This window comes from Phaethon aethereus (genome assembly GCF_964289735.1).
Source record: "Phaethon aethereus genome assembly, chromosome: 4".
In the NCBI taxonomy this organism is placed as follows: domain Eukaryota; kingdom Metazoa; phylum Chordata; class Aves; order Phaethontiformes; family Phaethontidae; genus Phaethon; species Phaethon aethereus.
Window position 1 is genome coordinate 32,650,863 of NC_138578.1, and position 17,828 is coordinate 32,668,690.

General features: G+C 39.9%; 1 protein-coding gene across 2 annotated transcripts in view; it reads right to left on the bottom strand.

The window, feature by feature from the left end:
- GRID2 (glutamate ionotropic receptor delta type subunit 2) overlaps positions 1-17,828 on the bottom strand; it is a gene marked incomplete at its 5' end in the record, with an annotated part of 737,620 nt that overhangs the window by 66,825 nt on the left and 652,967 nt on the right. For both annotated transcript variants that reach the window (XM_081999455.1, XM_081999454.1), the window contains one exon: positions 1,533-1,699. In XM_081999455.1, coding sequence (XP_081855581.1) covers positions 1,533-1,699 — 167 coding nt within the window. The remainder of the gene's footprint in view (positions 1-1,532; positions 1,700-17,828) is intronic.

Genomic DNA, 17,828 nt, shown 5'->3' on the forward strand with positions numbered 1-17,828 from the left:
CCATGTACTGAGAACTGTAACAAGTATATAAATGATGTCAGAAGCAGTCCCTAAGACATGGTTTGGATACATCCACCTTGACTTGGAGAGCAGTGGCGGCAGGGATGAAGAATGCTCATCCGTGCAGGCATGAGCCATGCCATGCCACTTGGCAGGTTCATTGTATTTAGTAATGAAGACACTGCCTATGAAACTCCCCTATGTCTTCAAAGTTTTGTACTGAAGCTTACATGGGTAATGCTCTGAAGAGGATGACTTAACACCTTGACTAGCACCTGAGATCTCTAACAGCTGGAAGCATTTCTTAGAAAGACTACAGGAAGAAATTTTACTCCTTTGTTTTGCATGGAGACCTCAAACATTACAGAGCCAGCGATTTTTAGCAGAGCCAGCCTGGTCATGGCTGGAATATTAAAGTATTAAAGTATTCAGTAAACAATTGCCTATAATGCTAATTGTAATATATAAAGCATATATATGTTTCACTGAAATTAAAATTTTTGTTGATCCTGTGAACTTTTGTATTATCTTACTGCTATGTCAGCACAAACTTCAGCCAAATCACTCCCAGCATAGAACAGATTCAAAGAATTCAAGCAGTATGTGTGAGCAGACAGTGATTCCTCTGAATCTGCATATTGTTATTTATTGACTACTTTTTCTCCCTACCTCATTCTATGGACTGAAGGCAAAGGCAATAGCCAGAATGAAGCATATTTGTATGACATAACGGTTCACATTCATTATGGCAACAACACAAAAGAAATTCCATCACAGCACCTGTAAAATTTTGTTACATGCATCTATTACAAACCATTATAAACCAGGTTGAGAGAATAGGTTCAGAATTCAAAAGGATCATGAGATTAGCCCATGTCTTCTCCTAAAAGCCAGACTGCAGATATTACACTTTTTAAATGTTTGGTTGTTTTTTACATTTAACACACATCCTGATTTAGGAATCAATACTAAAGTGAAGCACAAATACTGCAAAGGCACAATACATATAATTAATTCAGTGTTTCTAATCCTAGTAGAAACACAGTACCAGAAGCATCTCTAGAGATCTCATGTTTGTAGCCCAAGAGATCAGTTAGTATTGGGATCTAAGCATCTAAGCTTTTGGGTACTAACAGGGGCCTTTTAACTGAAACACCAAATGTTCTTGTCCATCTCCTTCTCTTTTCCCATCAGCGTCCAAGTTTACCTTTTTCTCTTTAAGACAAGGCTTCTGTAGCAGGAAGCATTGAGTTATGCTCTCCCCCTGTAACAAGTGAATTAACGCTTTCCTCATTTTCCTGCTAATGCCATTCAGCCTCCCTCATTAATATTTCCCAAAAGAAACAAGAACAATTCAAATAAGAGCAACACAAAGTATTTTTAACACAATTTCTAGAAAAGGGAACAATCCTGTGTCTCCCAGGAAATAAATGCCTCTGATTGCAAGCACAAGATGTTTTCCCTTCACAGAACATTAAATCAAGAGAAGGGTCCAGAACTGAGGACCTACTCCTCCTTCTCCAAACCCTTACCTTTGTGAGAAAACGTCTCGGTAGGGGCTGCCGTGCTGCAGTGCAATCCCATATCCTCTGTCCGCAACAGTGTTCCCAACCGTGTAAAAAGAGCAGTCGGCATCGTTGATGGCCACGTACTCCAGTACCGCTGCGTCCCATACAAAGGCGTAGTTCCCATATTTCACCTGCAGTAAACAGAGGGAGAGCTCAGCACTACAGACTGGCAAGCCCAAAAGGAGGTCAGTGCACCTAAAAATGTGGCCGTTTCAGCACAGTGTGTTCTCTAAAACAAGTGAAGTTTGGGTGCCCAACAGCTGTCAGCACAAAAAGTGCACTATGGCTGGTGCCGTGCGCTGCTTTGGCTGAGGACCTCAGCAGAAATGGAAGACACGTGAACTGAGAACAACGTGCCACCAGTGAAACAGTGCCACGCAGGGAGGGACTCTACTGTCCCCCTTCAGAGAACAAAGGAAATTATCAGGCTCCTTCCATCAATGCTAAATTCCACCCCGAATTCCCCACTAAGTTTTTTCTTTGAGCCATAAAAACAACCATTTAGAGGGAAGGTAGGTATTCGGATTGGGCGAAGCGTGGGAGGATAGCATGGCTATCCAGATGGAAGACCACTGTTCAAGATGGTCCACGTTTCAGTCATGCTTCAGGTTGCTATAGATGTCATGAACACCCATTTGTCTTTTGGGTTCTGTGCATCATTGTGGGCAAGATCACACCAACTAGATTTTTTGGGATTATTTTTCTCAGTATAAAGGGTTTTCATGCATCTTCAAAGACTTAAGTACAGCAAGATCATGTAAGCCATTTTAACTGTTTGGCTAAGATGAATTCAAACCAACTCATTATACTGAAAAGCTTTTAAAGTAACATTTTACTATCCATTCACATTTGAAACAAATACAGGTTTTTCTTTTCATTTAAATATATGGGATGTATACAAATTTTCAGCATTTATTCAGAAGCAAGCTTTTAAAAACAGAAATTAAATCTAAACAAATCCTTCCCTATTTCAGTGAATTTCTACTTTCCAGTCAAATCATCTTTTTCTGAGGGGGGGAAACAAACACTAGCTGCTCTACCAGATATTTTACCAGTTTTCTGTTTTGTTGGTCTCTGTGTCAGACCTGAAGAATCACATTGCTTTTTTCCCCCGACCCTCTGCTTGGCTTCACTCAGTACTTTATGCCATATTAGCCAACTAAGCTGTAAAACTAGGCTGAACCCATTGACTTTGTACATCTAATGGGAATAAATATGTGACAGCTAAGTAAAAAGTAAACAAAACACAAAAGGGCCATCTGGGGCCAGGCAATCCAGAGAGAATTCAAAACCAAGTCAGCATATCAAACTAAGCAATGTCAGTACATCATTTAGATTAGGCTTTGACAATGTAGATTATGTTTTTAAAGACTGTTTACATATAACAGTTACTGAAGCAAGCCACAGGCTGCTTGCTCACAAGATGTAGTGCACAAGGAACGACTGCATTTGGGACACATTCCTTTTCACGCATAATCAATCTGAATTAGACACTGCAGACCTAGAAAGGGAATATTTCCATTCATATGCATGGTACAGGGAGGAATTGTGCAGATTTTGGAGCAGAAAGGGAGTCACATTATCTGTGGACTCCATATGATTGGCAGGATAAAGAAAATTCTTTTCAAAGTACACACATACACAAATGCAGGACTGGGTCAGTTTTAATCTTCAGGCTGTGAAAATGGTCAAGAATGCTTTTTTTTTTTTTCCTCCCGGTGGACGTTTAGGTCTACCTAAATGGCCAAGGAATAAGGGGTGGAAGTGAATTCGCTGTTAACAACCAATACAACTTGTATGCTTGTCTTATAGGCACTGCAACTCACAGAGCTCTTCCTAGCTTGGGTTATTCTGATCTTCCTACAAGCACCACTTGGCTAAGAAATAGATAGCATGACTGAGAAAAAAGCCCTTCCTAGGAGCATTTAAAAGGATAATGACTCAGCCTGAAAAAGGCTCATGATGTGCAGACAGCAAGGGAAGGAAATAGGAGACAAAAGCAGAAGATCAGAAGGGGAGAAATGAACCCTGAAAAGGATCAGGTGGACTTTCCAAACAAAGGAATTAAGGAAAAGCGGGGTTCAAAAGACAAGTAATTTTACATGCGGGGTGATAACCTTTGAGGCGATGGCAAGAGCAGAGGGTTATGTTTTGACACCTGCTTTTGTCCTAACCCACCCTTTTAATGTCCTAGTGCATTGAATTCACCTAAGTGCTTGGAAAGAGACTTATCAGCTGGTCAGGAAAAAGTCTCTTGATTTGTCTGCCTCGCTGTAAAACAACTCACAGTGAGAATACATAAAAGTGGTAAAAGCACTTACTGTCAATAATATCTGTGATGAAGTGGTATATATAAGATCCTTAGAGCAGACCTGATAATATCACAGTTCAGGTTCCCACAAAGATATTACTTCTCATAGATAAGATCACAGTGAGCTTCAGTTAAAGCGCACTGGGCAGGAAAGAGATTGAAGAGCCAGAAGGGATCATCCCAGCCATCTACCTTCAACACATAATTTCCCCATGCAATAAAATACATCCTTTTTAGCATTTTTGCCCTATCCATTTACAAATCTAGGGCACACAAATCCGTGGAGCAAACCTAAGTTGCAATTGTCATACTTGCAATCACTCTCTTCATGGAGCTACTCCTCAGTCTAACAGATTTCATTGCTATTAAACGTCTTTATTTTTACTTATTTTCTTTTTTTTTTTTTAAAGAACTTTCTTATATCATTCCTAGTTATTTTTCCTTCTGCGGTTCTAAATACTCTCACTTTGGGGCTGACATCTTTCAATTATTGATGAACCTTTCTGTTGCTTAGCTGAGCTGGATATAGCTTTCTTTAATCATTCCTTGCAAATCTATCAGTTCAGTCCTCCCATTAGCAGTGACATCACTTTTGAATTGTCTCCAATTCTTAATTTTTATATATGATAAAAAAACCTGTTTCACTAAGAGGGAATCAGTTATATGGCAGCTCAGGAGGCATATGATTCCCTTTTTAGCATATTCTTCTTCTGAGATTCATAGTTTAAACCATCTGCCCATGGACCTTTCACATACTTTAAGGCTGGGTTTAGCCTAAAGATTTAAGAACAAAATTTTGCTGGAGTGTAGCATATCTGGAACACTGCTGATATTTTAGAGATTTGCACCTACAGATAAGGGGTACCTATACTATGAAAAGGGGGTGATGCTCTGTGTGAAAGGAGAAGGGAATTCCAGAACAAAATGTCAACTGAAAATCCATATCCTTCTCTCTCTCCCTCTCACTGTAAGAAGCACGTATGTTGTGGCTTTCCAATAGTTACGCTGAAGACTTCCACTTTGGGCCTTAAAATGAACAGCAAAAATTCCGGCTCTGCATTATGAGACAAAGTTAAGGAGCTTACAGTCAGTCAATTATGGGGCTAGATGAAAGCAAAATCTCCTTGGAAAAAGAAACGGTTCTTTGTGATATATATAACTCACTACTTGCATCTCTGATTCTACATTTCCACATCATTATATTGGCTTTTTGTGTTGAGATAATAACATTTCAGGATGGTGGCAATTCTGGATGCTGCTCACACACGGCCGCGCAGCCAGGATCACCAGGGAGGCTTTTCTAGGAGGGCAGCAGATTGTCATTCAGCAGCAACCCCAGCTTTCCAGTCCGCCAGGGCGTGGAGAACTGACACTTCAGTCTCCTTCCCTGTGGCATCCCGCCTGTCAGTATGACAGAGCCTAAAAAGGGTTTTGGAGTATCTGATGACTATTGCCACATGAAAAAAAAAAAAAAAAAATTACAGGCAAAGTTGAATCTGTTAGCTGTTCATCAGGGTATTTTGAACTCATGCGTTGCACTGGTTGTTAAGTGAAACTGGGAGGTACGGAACCAGACAGAAATGCTTGACTTGACTTCACAGTTTTGTGAGCAATTCCAAAGGAGTTACTGTAAAAAGAGTTATTATACAGAATAGGGGCCATCAGCATATAGATGGTAAATCTATTTCTGTAAGGCCGTTATATTTCTATTTTCTATCACTGCGCATTTACAAGATTTTTATTTGCTGAAGCCCTGCCTGTAGGTATTAGTTAAAATTTATCTTTGATGACTCCACCAAAACCCAGCTGAGTTATATAAGGAAAGCATTTAAAGCCATTACATGGTTGCATATGCACATATTTTATGCCGACACGGATGTGGATAGTATTTCTTCTTACAGCTAACCCGTTCATGCAGAGTAGGCTGAATACTGTATTTGTGTACAACTCCAGCATTCTACCAACAGATTTCTAGGTCTAGAAAACTGTAAATTTCAGAAAAAAAATAATTGTAAGTAAACAACAATCAACTACTGCAATTTTTCATACTTGAATTCTTGGACAATATCTTTTCTGCTTTTTGAATTCCTCCTTAAAAGAAATACGAAGAATCCTCATGAAAGAAAAAATGTACGCAGAGGTTAAAGAGGACTGGCAGTTATTTTTCCTGCAACCTTTTAAATTTTTCATCATACATAAAATGTGTTACTTGTTATACAAACAACACGGCTTTTAAGGTAAGTTTCAAATAATTAAAGTGACATTGACTTCCTGGAAAAAAAATCTGAAAACTATTAGATAATGCTGAGGAAGCACATTTTCTGAATACCCTGTGCCTACGCTCTGGTGGCACAATGGTGACGCTTTTCCTACTCATTTCCATTACGAGGCAGGTGCCATCCTTCCCCTCCTTCTGCTGTACACCTTTCCCTGCCTATGAAGTTGTCAGTTGTGTTTTAGCTAAGAAAACATTGAAGAGAAACAGACTCCTCTGCAGCACAGCAGCAGCGACTCCAGGTCTGACCTAACCCCAGTCAAGAGCACCGACTAATCACCTGCTCCATACAGCGCTTTGGGGGTCATCTTCTCCAGTATGGACCATTCCACTGCACTGACTGCACAGGGGAAAAACACCATCCGAGGCCGCTAGCCCTACGCCTATCAGCGTGGACCTGAGACTTTGGCATAGATAAATACAGAAATGAAATTTTTGACATAGCCTTTGTACATTCAGCAAGCATGCAGCAGCTGCAGCCTGCAGAGGGCTGTACTCCATTCTACAAAACAGCTTCGCCAAGGCTGCTATTAAATTAGGAATGAAGAAGCGGGAACAAAATTGAACGAACGTTTGCAAATATACAAGTGACATCTAATACACATAATGTGGGTATTGTACTCTGAAATGGGAAAAGGCAAAGATAAAATTTGTGGTGGAAGCTTAAATCTAGATTTTCATGTTGTCAGATAATGCCAAACAGCTTGACGGCATTCAGAACAGAGATTTTTTTCAGCAGAAGGGAACAGAAACACATTGATCTCCATAATCCCCTTGCAAGAGGCCAATGAAGTTCAGATCTGCCTTCGGAGAAATTCTTGTTTGCTAATTTGTTTTCCTCCAGGGACAAAGGTTTCAAGTCTTGGTTTTGTTCACAAACGACACAATTCTGTCTAACTTCTATTTGGAACCCAGTGAAACAACATCTCACATTTCAGCTTTGTTTAATAAGACCCACTAATATACAGTTCTCTCAAAACCTCTTTTGAGAGGTTCTCTCTTTCCGTAGTTCTGAAGTACAATTTTGGAGCTTCCTGCCTCACACTCCCTTGCAGGCCAGCATGTGTGGCTGGTCTGCATAACTTCAGAGTGGAATGCAGTCATGGAAGCGGGGAGGCGGAATACAAAACTGACCAACAGCTCTCTGCGGTGCGTGACAGGAGTTGGATTCCCATGGTGGTATTAAAACACAGAATAAAAATTCCTATATAGATAAAACTCTATGCAGTCATCAAGGCAAGCAACTAATAAAATAATAACCTTTAGGATGTCATTTTGCAGGGTCTATAGAAAGCTATTTAAATTCAAGGGGCACTATCTGACAAACACTGAAACTTACTCTTCGTACTTCTTCAAACAGAAAAGTGCGGAATCATTTCTAAAAGCGTTATTGAGCTAGTGCCCAGGAGCGAACAGCAGCAGGAAATGAAACACCAGGGAGCTTACGGGAAGAAAGAAGCGGTTACAAATCCCAGCCTCATCTCCTCTTCAGTATGAAGTTTATCTTTCATTACATTGTCATATCAGCTTCAAAGGCATGTCTATTTGCTCCAGATAAAACTTCATCAGGAAAAGCATTAATTCCTCATATGCAACCTGCCACCAACTTCTTGAGAAAAGCCTCATGATCACACGTTTGCTTGTTACACTGGGCAGACCTTGAATAATTCATCAGGAATTAGAAGAATTACTCAGGTATGAGAGCTCTGTAATGAGAGGTTGCCTTTGTGTTAGAATTTTTCCAGTGCTCAGTGCATTTACATTTTGCCATTTTAATTAAATGCAGCTTGTAAGTTACAAGAAAGAAAATAACCACCAGAGCAAAACAGAACAGAGGCCAATCAAAGGTACAGTGTCTGAGGACGGTGGGAGAACGGAGCCAGCCGCTTCTCCAGGTAATCACAGCAAAGCACTAAAAAAGCAGCGGATCACGGTGATCACTGACATGCAGCTGAACCACAGGCTCGTTACAGCTAACATTAATTTCAGATGGAAGAGAAACAGGAAAAAAAACCACCAACAACAAAATCTCAGCAAAGCAGACCTTTGAAAGGTAAGGAACCATTTTTTTTTATGCCAGCTTCACATTTATTTTATGACAACTAAATGCTGCAGATAGTAATGGAGACTATTTTAAGAGTATCACCGGTGAAGGTCATATACAGAAAAGACATGAAAGCACTCCAGGTTCCTCAAAAACTTAGATCTGTGGTAGCTGAGTGGCAGTCTCGATAATGAGGCAAATTTATGCCAAATGTCACTAAAGTGACTCCTGCCTTCTGATATTTGTATTTTTGTGGCAGCTAATCCCCAGTAAAAGAACATTTAAATGAGGAAGTGTACACAGATCAATCCTCTCAATTTGGGTGAAAGAGTAAAATTCTGTGGAATAAAGTATCATGAAGAAGATAAACACAAGTGAATTTAGAGAAGCAGCTTCCCTCTTTAAATTAAATCAATCCAGCACGACACTAACGGAAGGTTTCTTGTCCCCATTCTTTAGAATAGAAACAGAGTCAATCTAACTGCAATTCTTGGGCAGCATTCCTTATTCAAAGAAATACTTATTGCATACCAACTGCAAGGATAGAAAAATCATCAAAAGTCAAAAAAGTACTCATCAAAACCATTCATCCTCTGAAAAAGAACTTTAACCACAAGAAAATTCTTTGCAAAACTACCAATGTTACTGAAAAACGCTCCAGTAAAAGCTCATTTGAAACAATAAAAGTTTCATTTTAAAAACTTATTTTAAAGAAACTGGCTTAACTTTCATTTTTTTTCTATTCTTTGTACAAGACTTCTGACCACTTTCACAGTGGAAATAGGATTCAGGATGTCCCACTACTCATGCGAAAGAATTTAACTATCTTCTTTTGGACCATTTTATCCTCTCTTTCATAAGCATCTCCCATCCAGGTTTGGATGGAGCCAGCCTGGCACTGCAAATCTAGACACAGTATCTTGAAGCTCCAAAAGAAATGCTTCACAGCCCCTCTTTTTCCCCCCCTCTGAAATGACATTGCACAATAATTTAGCATGTTTCCCCTCATTTTTGTACCCCTCAGGAGACAAGAAGCACTAACAGTTGGCAACCTGCACTGCACCTCACACGCTTGGGCTGGGGCACAAAGGAATAGGTTCAGATCGTAAAGCCCAGTGCTTCCACATCAGTTTGCTTTCATATAGACTCTGGTGGTCTTGAAAGCTACTTCTTCCTCTGGAAAACCTGCACGAAACCATCAATCTTCTTCTCTAGCAGCGAATCTTCCCCTTAAGTGCAGCAGTTCGTGCTGCTGTGGAAAGAAGCAGACTGAGATTCGTCCCAACCCCTTCAGGTCTCTACTTTTCAGCGATACCTGGCATCCCCTTTCCCTGAGAGTTCAATGAGGGCTACCGCAGGGCGCCTTTAACTAACTATTTCTTTCAGGCTGCAAGTTCAGGCTGCTGCACAGGCTGGTGCCACGGAGGGTTTCCAGCAAAGCACTCTGGAAAAGCTCCACAGAGAAGCTTCTGCCCTGTGGTATTTCCAGCTAAAGCAACTGTTTTGAGCCCGGTCAGGTGTCCTGCGGGCGGGTCAGTCCCTTCTGACCACGCGGCCCATGCTGCACAAATTCTAACAGCCGATATTCCTCTAACGTGTGGGTTCCTGATGCCACCCCACCGCCCCTTGTCACGGGCTTGTCAGGTCTTTGGAGACCCCACTGCCGAATGCGTTTTAATTCTCACAAGAAGGTACTTCGAACCCACAGGAAAGGAAAACAGTACAGATCCGAGACAAGAAGGTTTTCTCTTTCTTTCGGAGTTGGGAACCCACGGAAAACATTAGGAGCTGGAGGAGGGGGAAGACCAGTGCAGTGGCATTTTTTACTCAGTTCAGACTGCCGGGCTGGCTATCTCCGCGCAAGCAGCTGAGAAGAAAGGCACAACCTAAGAAGCTGTCACGTACCGTCCGCATAGTCGCCTTAAAATCTGGCTGCTCCCTGCCGCTGCCTGCCCTGCAGCAAGCTGCGAGGGGAGCAGGGTCCCACGGCAAAAAATGCAGGCAGCACATCTGCAATCCCAAACCCTCAGCATTTCGCCATCACGTCCCTCGTAGAGAACAGTTAATACGACGAATACAGTTACCGTCATTTAAAACGCACAACTAAGCCTCTGCCAGGCAGAGCAAGCCCAGGTAATGGAACAGGCACCTGGGTTCTTTGAGTACAAAGGTAAATCAAGATGTAAAAGGTGTCCAGAAGGAGTTTCAAGTTCAGGCAGCACCCAAACAAGTGTAACATATGCATCTCAGCACTTTTCACATCCAACTAAGGATTTTAAATGTTTATTGCGACTCTAATTTCAGGTGCTAGGTGAGCTTTCACATCCATACGGAAGGAAATGGAGCTTTTGCCTTAAAGTGTACACAAATTAGTTCATCTCTGGCTACAACCTGTGCAGGCATGTCCACTCATCCAATTCATTTTGCACACCTTTGTAAATAATGAAAGAAGTGCAAGTTACAGACTCCCATTACATTTGTTTCTAATGCATCCTGGCCTGCCTGCACAATAGCTCTGATGCCAGAAATGAATTTACAGCTGACAGAACTAGGAAACAGCAGCCAAGCATCAACTAAAAAAAAAAAAAAAAAATTGTAAAACAATCACTCAATTCCTTATCGTACTGGAGGATTAATTCAGGACTGATATTTTTCATTTTAACATTGCTAATCCCTTCTTTCTCCCGAAACAGAAATCAACAGAAATTCCTGGGCAGTACCCTTGGTGAAAACTCATAGATAATGTTAAACACGGAGCTTTTGCCTGATGAAAGTGATAAATTGAGCTGTGCAGAACCTAGTTATCTTTCTGCACGAGGAGTTTCAAGATCTTGAATTAAGGAAAAATATTGCAAATTTTGGGACCAAAACCAATTAAAAAAACCCAAACTGGAGAATATTTTATTCCAAAAAGTTGACTTCAACCTGAATTACTTTTCCCTGCAATAGATTAACATTTCAAAATGAAAACAAAAAATTGATCAATAGTTAATAGTTCAATATAGAAATATCCTATGATGACAGCTATGACAATTTTAGAGTTTTTAAAGATAATAATGTTTTATAAATATACTTCCCTCCTTATACAATTTCAGTTTCAATTACTGTTATATTCCAGTGGATAAATCCCTGATGACAACTCGCTCTGGTTTACTTTGTCTATGTTTGTAGGCATCTTAAAAGAATCTAAACATATCTAAATAGACTCTTTAATACAATAAGCAATTGTATTTCCTGCTTCACCGTAGATTTCCCATAAGTCTGGGAAATCATGGAAACTTATGTCTCCTTATGTTTTGCCCAAGCCTCTTGGATTCAAACTTGGACAAAATATGCTGTGAAATGTCATCATATCATAAACAAGAGGAATAGTTCTTTGGTTAATGTAGAATTAAATTAGTCATTCAGCCTTATTCATTTTCTTAATTTGAGTTTGATGTGTATACCTTGTCTCACTGGTATTCTTTTGAAAAATACAATACAATTGGGTTAAATTCAAGTACTTGTTCTAATCCTACCATATCAATAAAAATGCTGAAGCATCTTTGAGATGAGTAGTGAGAAAGATTTATGGAATGGAATAAATGATGGTATGAGGGTTTTTCAATTTTAATTGCTATGATACAATGCAATCAGCTGATTTGCCTTCTTAAAATGAAATAGCATTTCACCTAGAATTAGGAACGTCAGTTGAGATTACCTTAGTTACACAATGCACTTTCAAATCAGGTATTTGTGCACGCAGTGTGGAAAGCTAAGTGCCCAGCTAATCATCTACACCAGTAAATATCTTACTTGAGTGAGTAAAATAATTTCATTAGTTAGCACCAAACAACGGAAAAGGAAAATGAAAACCACAAGCAACAGCGTCATAAAATCATCAGCTTGCCATGCTAAGCACTTCATCAAAGTGAGGCAGGTATCACCTAGCATCTATGTGGGGATGGCTTGAAAAATGCCACTACCTTGTCAGGAAATGTAGTATCATTCCATGCCTTCTTACTTATTTTACTGACAAACAAATTGGACCTGGACTGTAAGAAAAATTAATATCTAAACTGATGGTTAATTGTTAGTTACATTTATATCATAACCTAACTTAAAAATAACTTTTCTCTTACAGAACTATGCCATAAGAGGGATAGTACATTGGACACGTATATACTAAATGTGGTGTAGAACTGCAGTATTTCTCTGGCTTTGGAAGAATTAGAGAAAAGACATAGTACTTCATTGCACCTGGGAACATATGAGCTGCCAGCACGGTGGCAAGGGTGGTGAAAAGGCCTTAATTGGCCGCCAAAGCAAAAACATAAAAAATTACTTACCCAGGTCTATTGTATTGGCATGCTCCTCGTTCCTTCAGTATGGATTTTTAAATGGAAAACAATGAAGACAATTTTCTTCTTCACTTGTCTAGGGAGATATTAAAGGATGCTACACAGCTTCTCACAAATTGGTGATATGTGCCTGACCAAGTTTTCAGGAAAAGCAGCTGCGTGCCTGCATCTGTATGCGCAACCCACACAAACAGCAATGCAGCTGCGCAGTGCTCTGCGTGTAGATACAACTCCTTTCTTTGTTCAGTTGTATTAGAATATTATACGCAACGCAACTGCACACATGTGGGGTCTTCTGAAAATATGATCTCTTCAGACACAAATGGAAGGCATAATTCCTACTGATGGACATCTACATCAAGTCTAATGTAGTATTTTTGGTGCTATATCATTCATGTTAAATTTTAGAAAAAGTTGAATTCACAAAATATATACAAAAAAGCAGAGGAAATACAATACCAGGAAAATACATCTTCTTTGTTTTATGTATGACATATCTATGAAGAGTGCTATTTTATCGTAGCTGAAGAAGATAAAACTACAACAATATTTTCTCTTGTCTCTTTTGACTTCTTTTTATCTGTGTTTATTCTTTTCATCATATTTCAAATTATTTAGAGCCCCATAATGCAAGCTCAGTGGGAATCTAAGGCCCAGTACAGCCATCTACATTTGGCAGCTATTGAATAAGTAATAGTTCAGTAGACTTACTCTGTACCTACATGGGGCACACACTCAGAGCAGAACCTAGGCCAAGCAATGTTTGAGCTGAATGAACCAAGAGATAAAACAGAGACCTGTAATGGCACAAAACATGGCAAAAGCATAAGAAGAATAATAAAAAAAAATCTACAGATTGAGTATAATATCATAAAGATTAAATCAAAACTGCAGTCACATAATGTACATAAAACTTGTCATGGGGTGTTAAAAACACCTCATATCTTACAAATTTTATAGAGTAATAACAACTAAAACACACTGAAAGCCAAACAGAGTGTGTGCAATATAAATAATGAAAAGACACAATATAGTTGTCAAAAAGTGTACCATGTAAAACTCTATGGGGACTGAAGAAACGCCACCAGGCCTAGGACTACTGTTAGAAAGAAACTAAAACCAAACTTTCTGCAAGTTTCTCTGTCATTTGGATGTAATTTGTCTTCATTCAGCTAGGAATGGATCTAGATGTTATATAATGTTGTGTTGAGTAGTTCTTGCTCTTCTGAGAATTTTCCCTCCACATTACTCAGTTCCTGAAGTCTGGAACAGTCAAGTCAGCTTCCAAATTGGTGGATGCAAATACAAACAGAGCCACGGCCTACCACTGACTGTTTTCAATGGATGGCAAATTTGAGCTAATGATTTCTCATGTTGGATGTAGGGAGCAATTAACTCTGAAGATATGAGAAAGGGTGTTGTAGAAAGACAGGGCAAACCTTTGATGGGCTGTTGTAGGAAGGTGGAGAAACGGGTGGAGAAGACAGTTGATGAGAAGCCGCATTGGGTGATTTAAGATTTTGAAGAGAGGGATGTTAGTTTGGCAGTAGAGAGATACAGCAAGAAAGGTAGAAAAATCTATCAGATTTTATAAATTTTACAGATTTTAAAATCTATCAGATATCTATCAGATATCATAGAATTTATGTGATCTTGAGTTACGTGCTTGGCTGATGTTTCCCCTCTTTCCACTAAAATTTATTTTAATTTTGCAAAACCGCTATCATGTCTGAAAATGTGGAGAGACTCTCAACACCACAGTATGAGAGGATGTATTCAGAAGTACAATTCTCTAGAAGACAAAATAATACCCTGAGTATTTTCAACAACGGTTGTCATTTCCAAACACATGTTATGTCATTATTTTAGCCAGAATTTTGATATGAGATCTTTTGATTTACTTATGTGTTTGTCTACTTTGACTCTCTTCCATGGTCTTATACCATGTTTCATTTTTTGTTGTTCTGCTTTCTTTGATGTGTTCCATCTGCTGTTCACTTTGTTAAATCCAAAATGATTTAATGATCAAGCTAATTAAGAATAAGATACTGTTAAAGAAAACCATCTCCTTCATTTAGCTTTCAGCACAACTATAGCATAAACAAAGATGTTCAATTTAATAATAGCATCAGCTGAAGGACTGAAAGCATTTTGCAAACATTCATTAAGTGATGCTCACATTTTCCTTTTGTGAGAAATTATTCCCACCTTTGCTGTTTACACCTGCCTGATCTGCACCTACATTATTGTGTGTTGTCTTGAGACTATGCTGTGAACTGCAACAGTTGGGACTCCAAGAGAGATTCATGTAAGAACTTGTGTGTAAAGACGAGACTTGAGCAAAATTTTAGCACGTGAGGCCAAAATTTTGATTCTGAAGTTACTGCTGCATATAGGAACTTAATTTTTTTCATGACAAATTCTGCTTTTTGAGCAAACAGTAGCTGTGTGCCTCTCCTCTGTAAGGGATCAGCAGCGTGGTGTCCTTTCTCACACCAGTGCTCAGTGAAGACCTATGAATGAGTGACAGGGTACCAGTGGCCATTGAGAGGCCCAGTCCAGCAGCCTCTCCCGTGCATACTTCAAGTGTCACATAAAACACAACCAGGCTCAGAACTCCTGCCACATGTGAAACAAAATTTAGAGGTTTTCAAATTTGGATTTGTCATCTTCTTCTGACCACCTGCAGCGTAGGAAGCTAGCCCATGCCATTTCTCCATGCTGCAGGACACAGATTTCTTTTTTTTCGGTGCCTTCCAGAGGTCACAAACTCAGACTGTTTTGGACCAAGGTATGTTGCAGTACCTTAGCTCAATCACAAGAAAGATGTACTGGCCGTCCATCTCTTATACAAAGGAATACTCAGGAACTGCAGCCAGCACTTAGTGGAAGATGGAAGAGTAAGTTTGAGGTTTCCTGTGGATTTGTATCCCGGTTAGGGACAATACTCACTAATGGGAATGTGCCACGTCCTAGATTTATTTACTCACAGGTTGAGAATTCTTGCTAGAAAGGTATTCCAAGGAAGTCCCATCTTAAGGTCAGAGCAATAAAACAACCAAAGCTTGCACTCTTTTACTGATGTTATGACCAGAACCCCTTGGTACTTACAGACTTGTACAACACAGCTGCTTATCTACTGGTTTTTTCATTACAGACGCATTGTGTTTTCCACCCATCTTGATACAGTCCCTGGTATTTATATCTGTCCCTCTGTTATATTCAGCAGGGAATGGGGTCTGTTCTGTTTGATTAACTAGCCATTCTGCAAACAGCCACAAGCGCCAACCAACCCCCGTGCAGAGGGAAAGCTTTAGAGCCGGGAATGGTAAGGAACCCTCTCCTGCCACTGCAATCCCAGCGAGGCAGCCGTGCAGTGTATCTAGACCGCATATTTTATGCAAACTGATAGAAGAATGAAATGTGATTACAGCCTGGTTAAAAAGCTTCTTAAAATACTCTATGTGGCACTTTAATGCTCTCCTCCCATACCTTGGCTACTAACAAGAAACTGATTTATTGTAGTCACATTTTCAAACGGGACAGCTCTGCCACCTAATTCAAATACAGAGAGACATAAACTGCTTGCTGGCAATTTAACTAAAGAGAATAAAACGGTGGGAAAAACCTAAAGAAAGGTTCTGCTTATTTAACATAAGAATTTTAGCTTTATTTTTAGTTGACACACCTTCAGAAACCCAGCTTACCTGCTTGGCATACCTTCCTTAATGCCATGCTGTTACTTCTAAATTTTTAACTTGATGGCTGGAAAGTTCATTCCATCTACATTTCTTTCCAAGAAAAACACTCAGAAAACCTCTTTGCAGTTGCTTGAATGAGGTCAGAAAAAAGACAGATAGAAAAAACACACTTTTGTTTGGCTTTCTAAGGATTGCGTAGCTTGTGAAAGGTGCCAGGCTAATGTCAGAAAATGAAAGGTCTTTTATCATTTCATTTGTCGCTGCCCTGTGCAAGCACGCCAGGTTTGAGTAACAGGAGAGAGAAAACTATTTTTTTACATCCATCTGATCCTCTACTCAGCTGGGATGCCACATTGGTGACTGTAACCATGTAAAACCTTCAGGAGCTGAAAATACTGTTTAGGTGATGTTTACAAAAGCTCTTCTGCACCCCCGTAGAGGACCTCAGAGAGCCAATGTCAGGAGGGAGAGCCCAAATAATGCCCTGCTGGGCTACTCCCTGGTCCATCCCAGGAGCCATCCACAGCCTGTATGCACAGCCGTGGTGTGCACGCCGAGTCCCATTTTAGTTCAAAACACTCCTTTCCGAGATTTCAGAGCCCTGCACGAGTGTTAGGAAGAAAGTTGCACGAAACTTCTGTCTGAATGGGATTTGAAACTCCCTGAAATATTTAGTGGGAGGCATGTTTTCATTTCACGTTGCTCCAGAGGAGGCCTGTGAATAAGGCTAGAGAGCAAAGCACCTGCAAGAGCCACTGACCGTGTCCTGACACCAGACCGTAGTGCAGGCTGACAGCCTCCGCGCTGGAGACGTTCTGCTTACTGTAACTGTCCTTTAAAGAAATAACCCCCCTACACCCCAACCTCAGGATTTTGTTGGCATGAGTATGGTTACTCACGCCACAAAAGTTAATCATGTGTTCTGGCACTCTGCTGAGTAGGACACTGATTATTTTTGTGTAACAACCATCCAGTTTGAACCACCAGATCTAGTGCTTCAAAGAGGTTCTCCTCCTCCTCCCTCCCTCCTTAAACTTAACATAAACATTTTTTTTTCTCCAAACACTTGGGTTTCAATAAATTGATACATCCAACAAAATGCAGTTTTACCAGAATATTTCTCACTATGTATAATCAGATGGCTGAGGACAATGTCAAAAAGCAGCCAGCAGCAAAAGTCTGCTCGGTCTCCAGTCTCCCAGACCAGATGTTTTAAGATCAGACCTTAGAGATCTCTCTTTCTCTACAACCTGTACTTGCATTTAAATGCAAATATCTATTTAGGAGCACAGACCTGGAGTTTGTAAACGTAATCACCATTTTGGAGATGCACAGGTAAAATTTTGGGTTCCTCTTCCATATTTGAAAAATTAGTCTTGTCTGTGCTTTATTTCTCTAGCTGTTATCTTAAACCACACTGGACTTTTTTCCCCCTCCTGTTTTGAGACTAGGATGAATTAAGGGCAATCATCTGATTTAATTAAAGCTTCTGATACTTACATACTTGATATTTATATATGTTAGAGACTAGAGAGGTTGTTTTGCTAAGTATTCTGCCAGTGCTTTTTAGTTTCCAATTTAATTTTCCT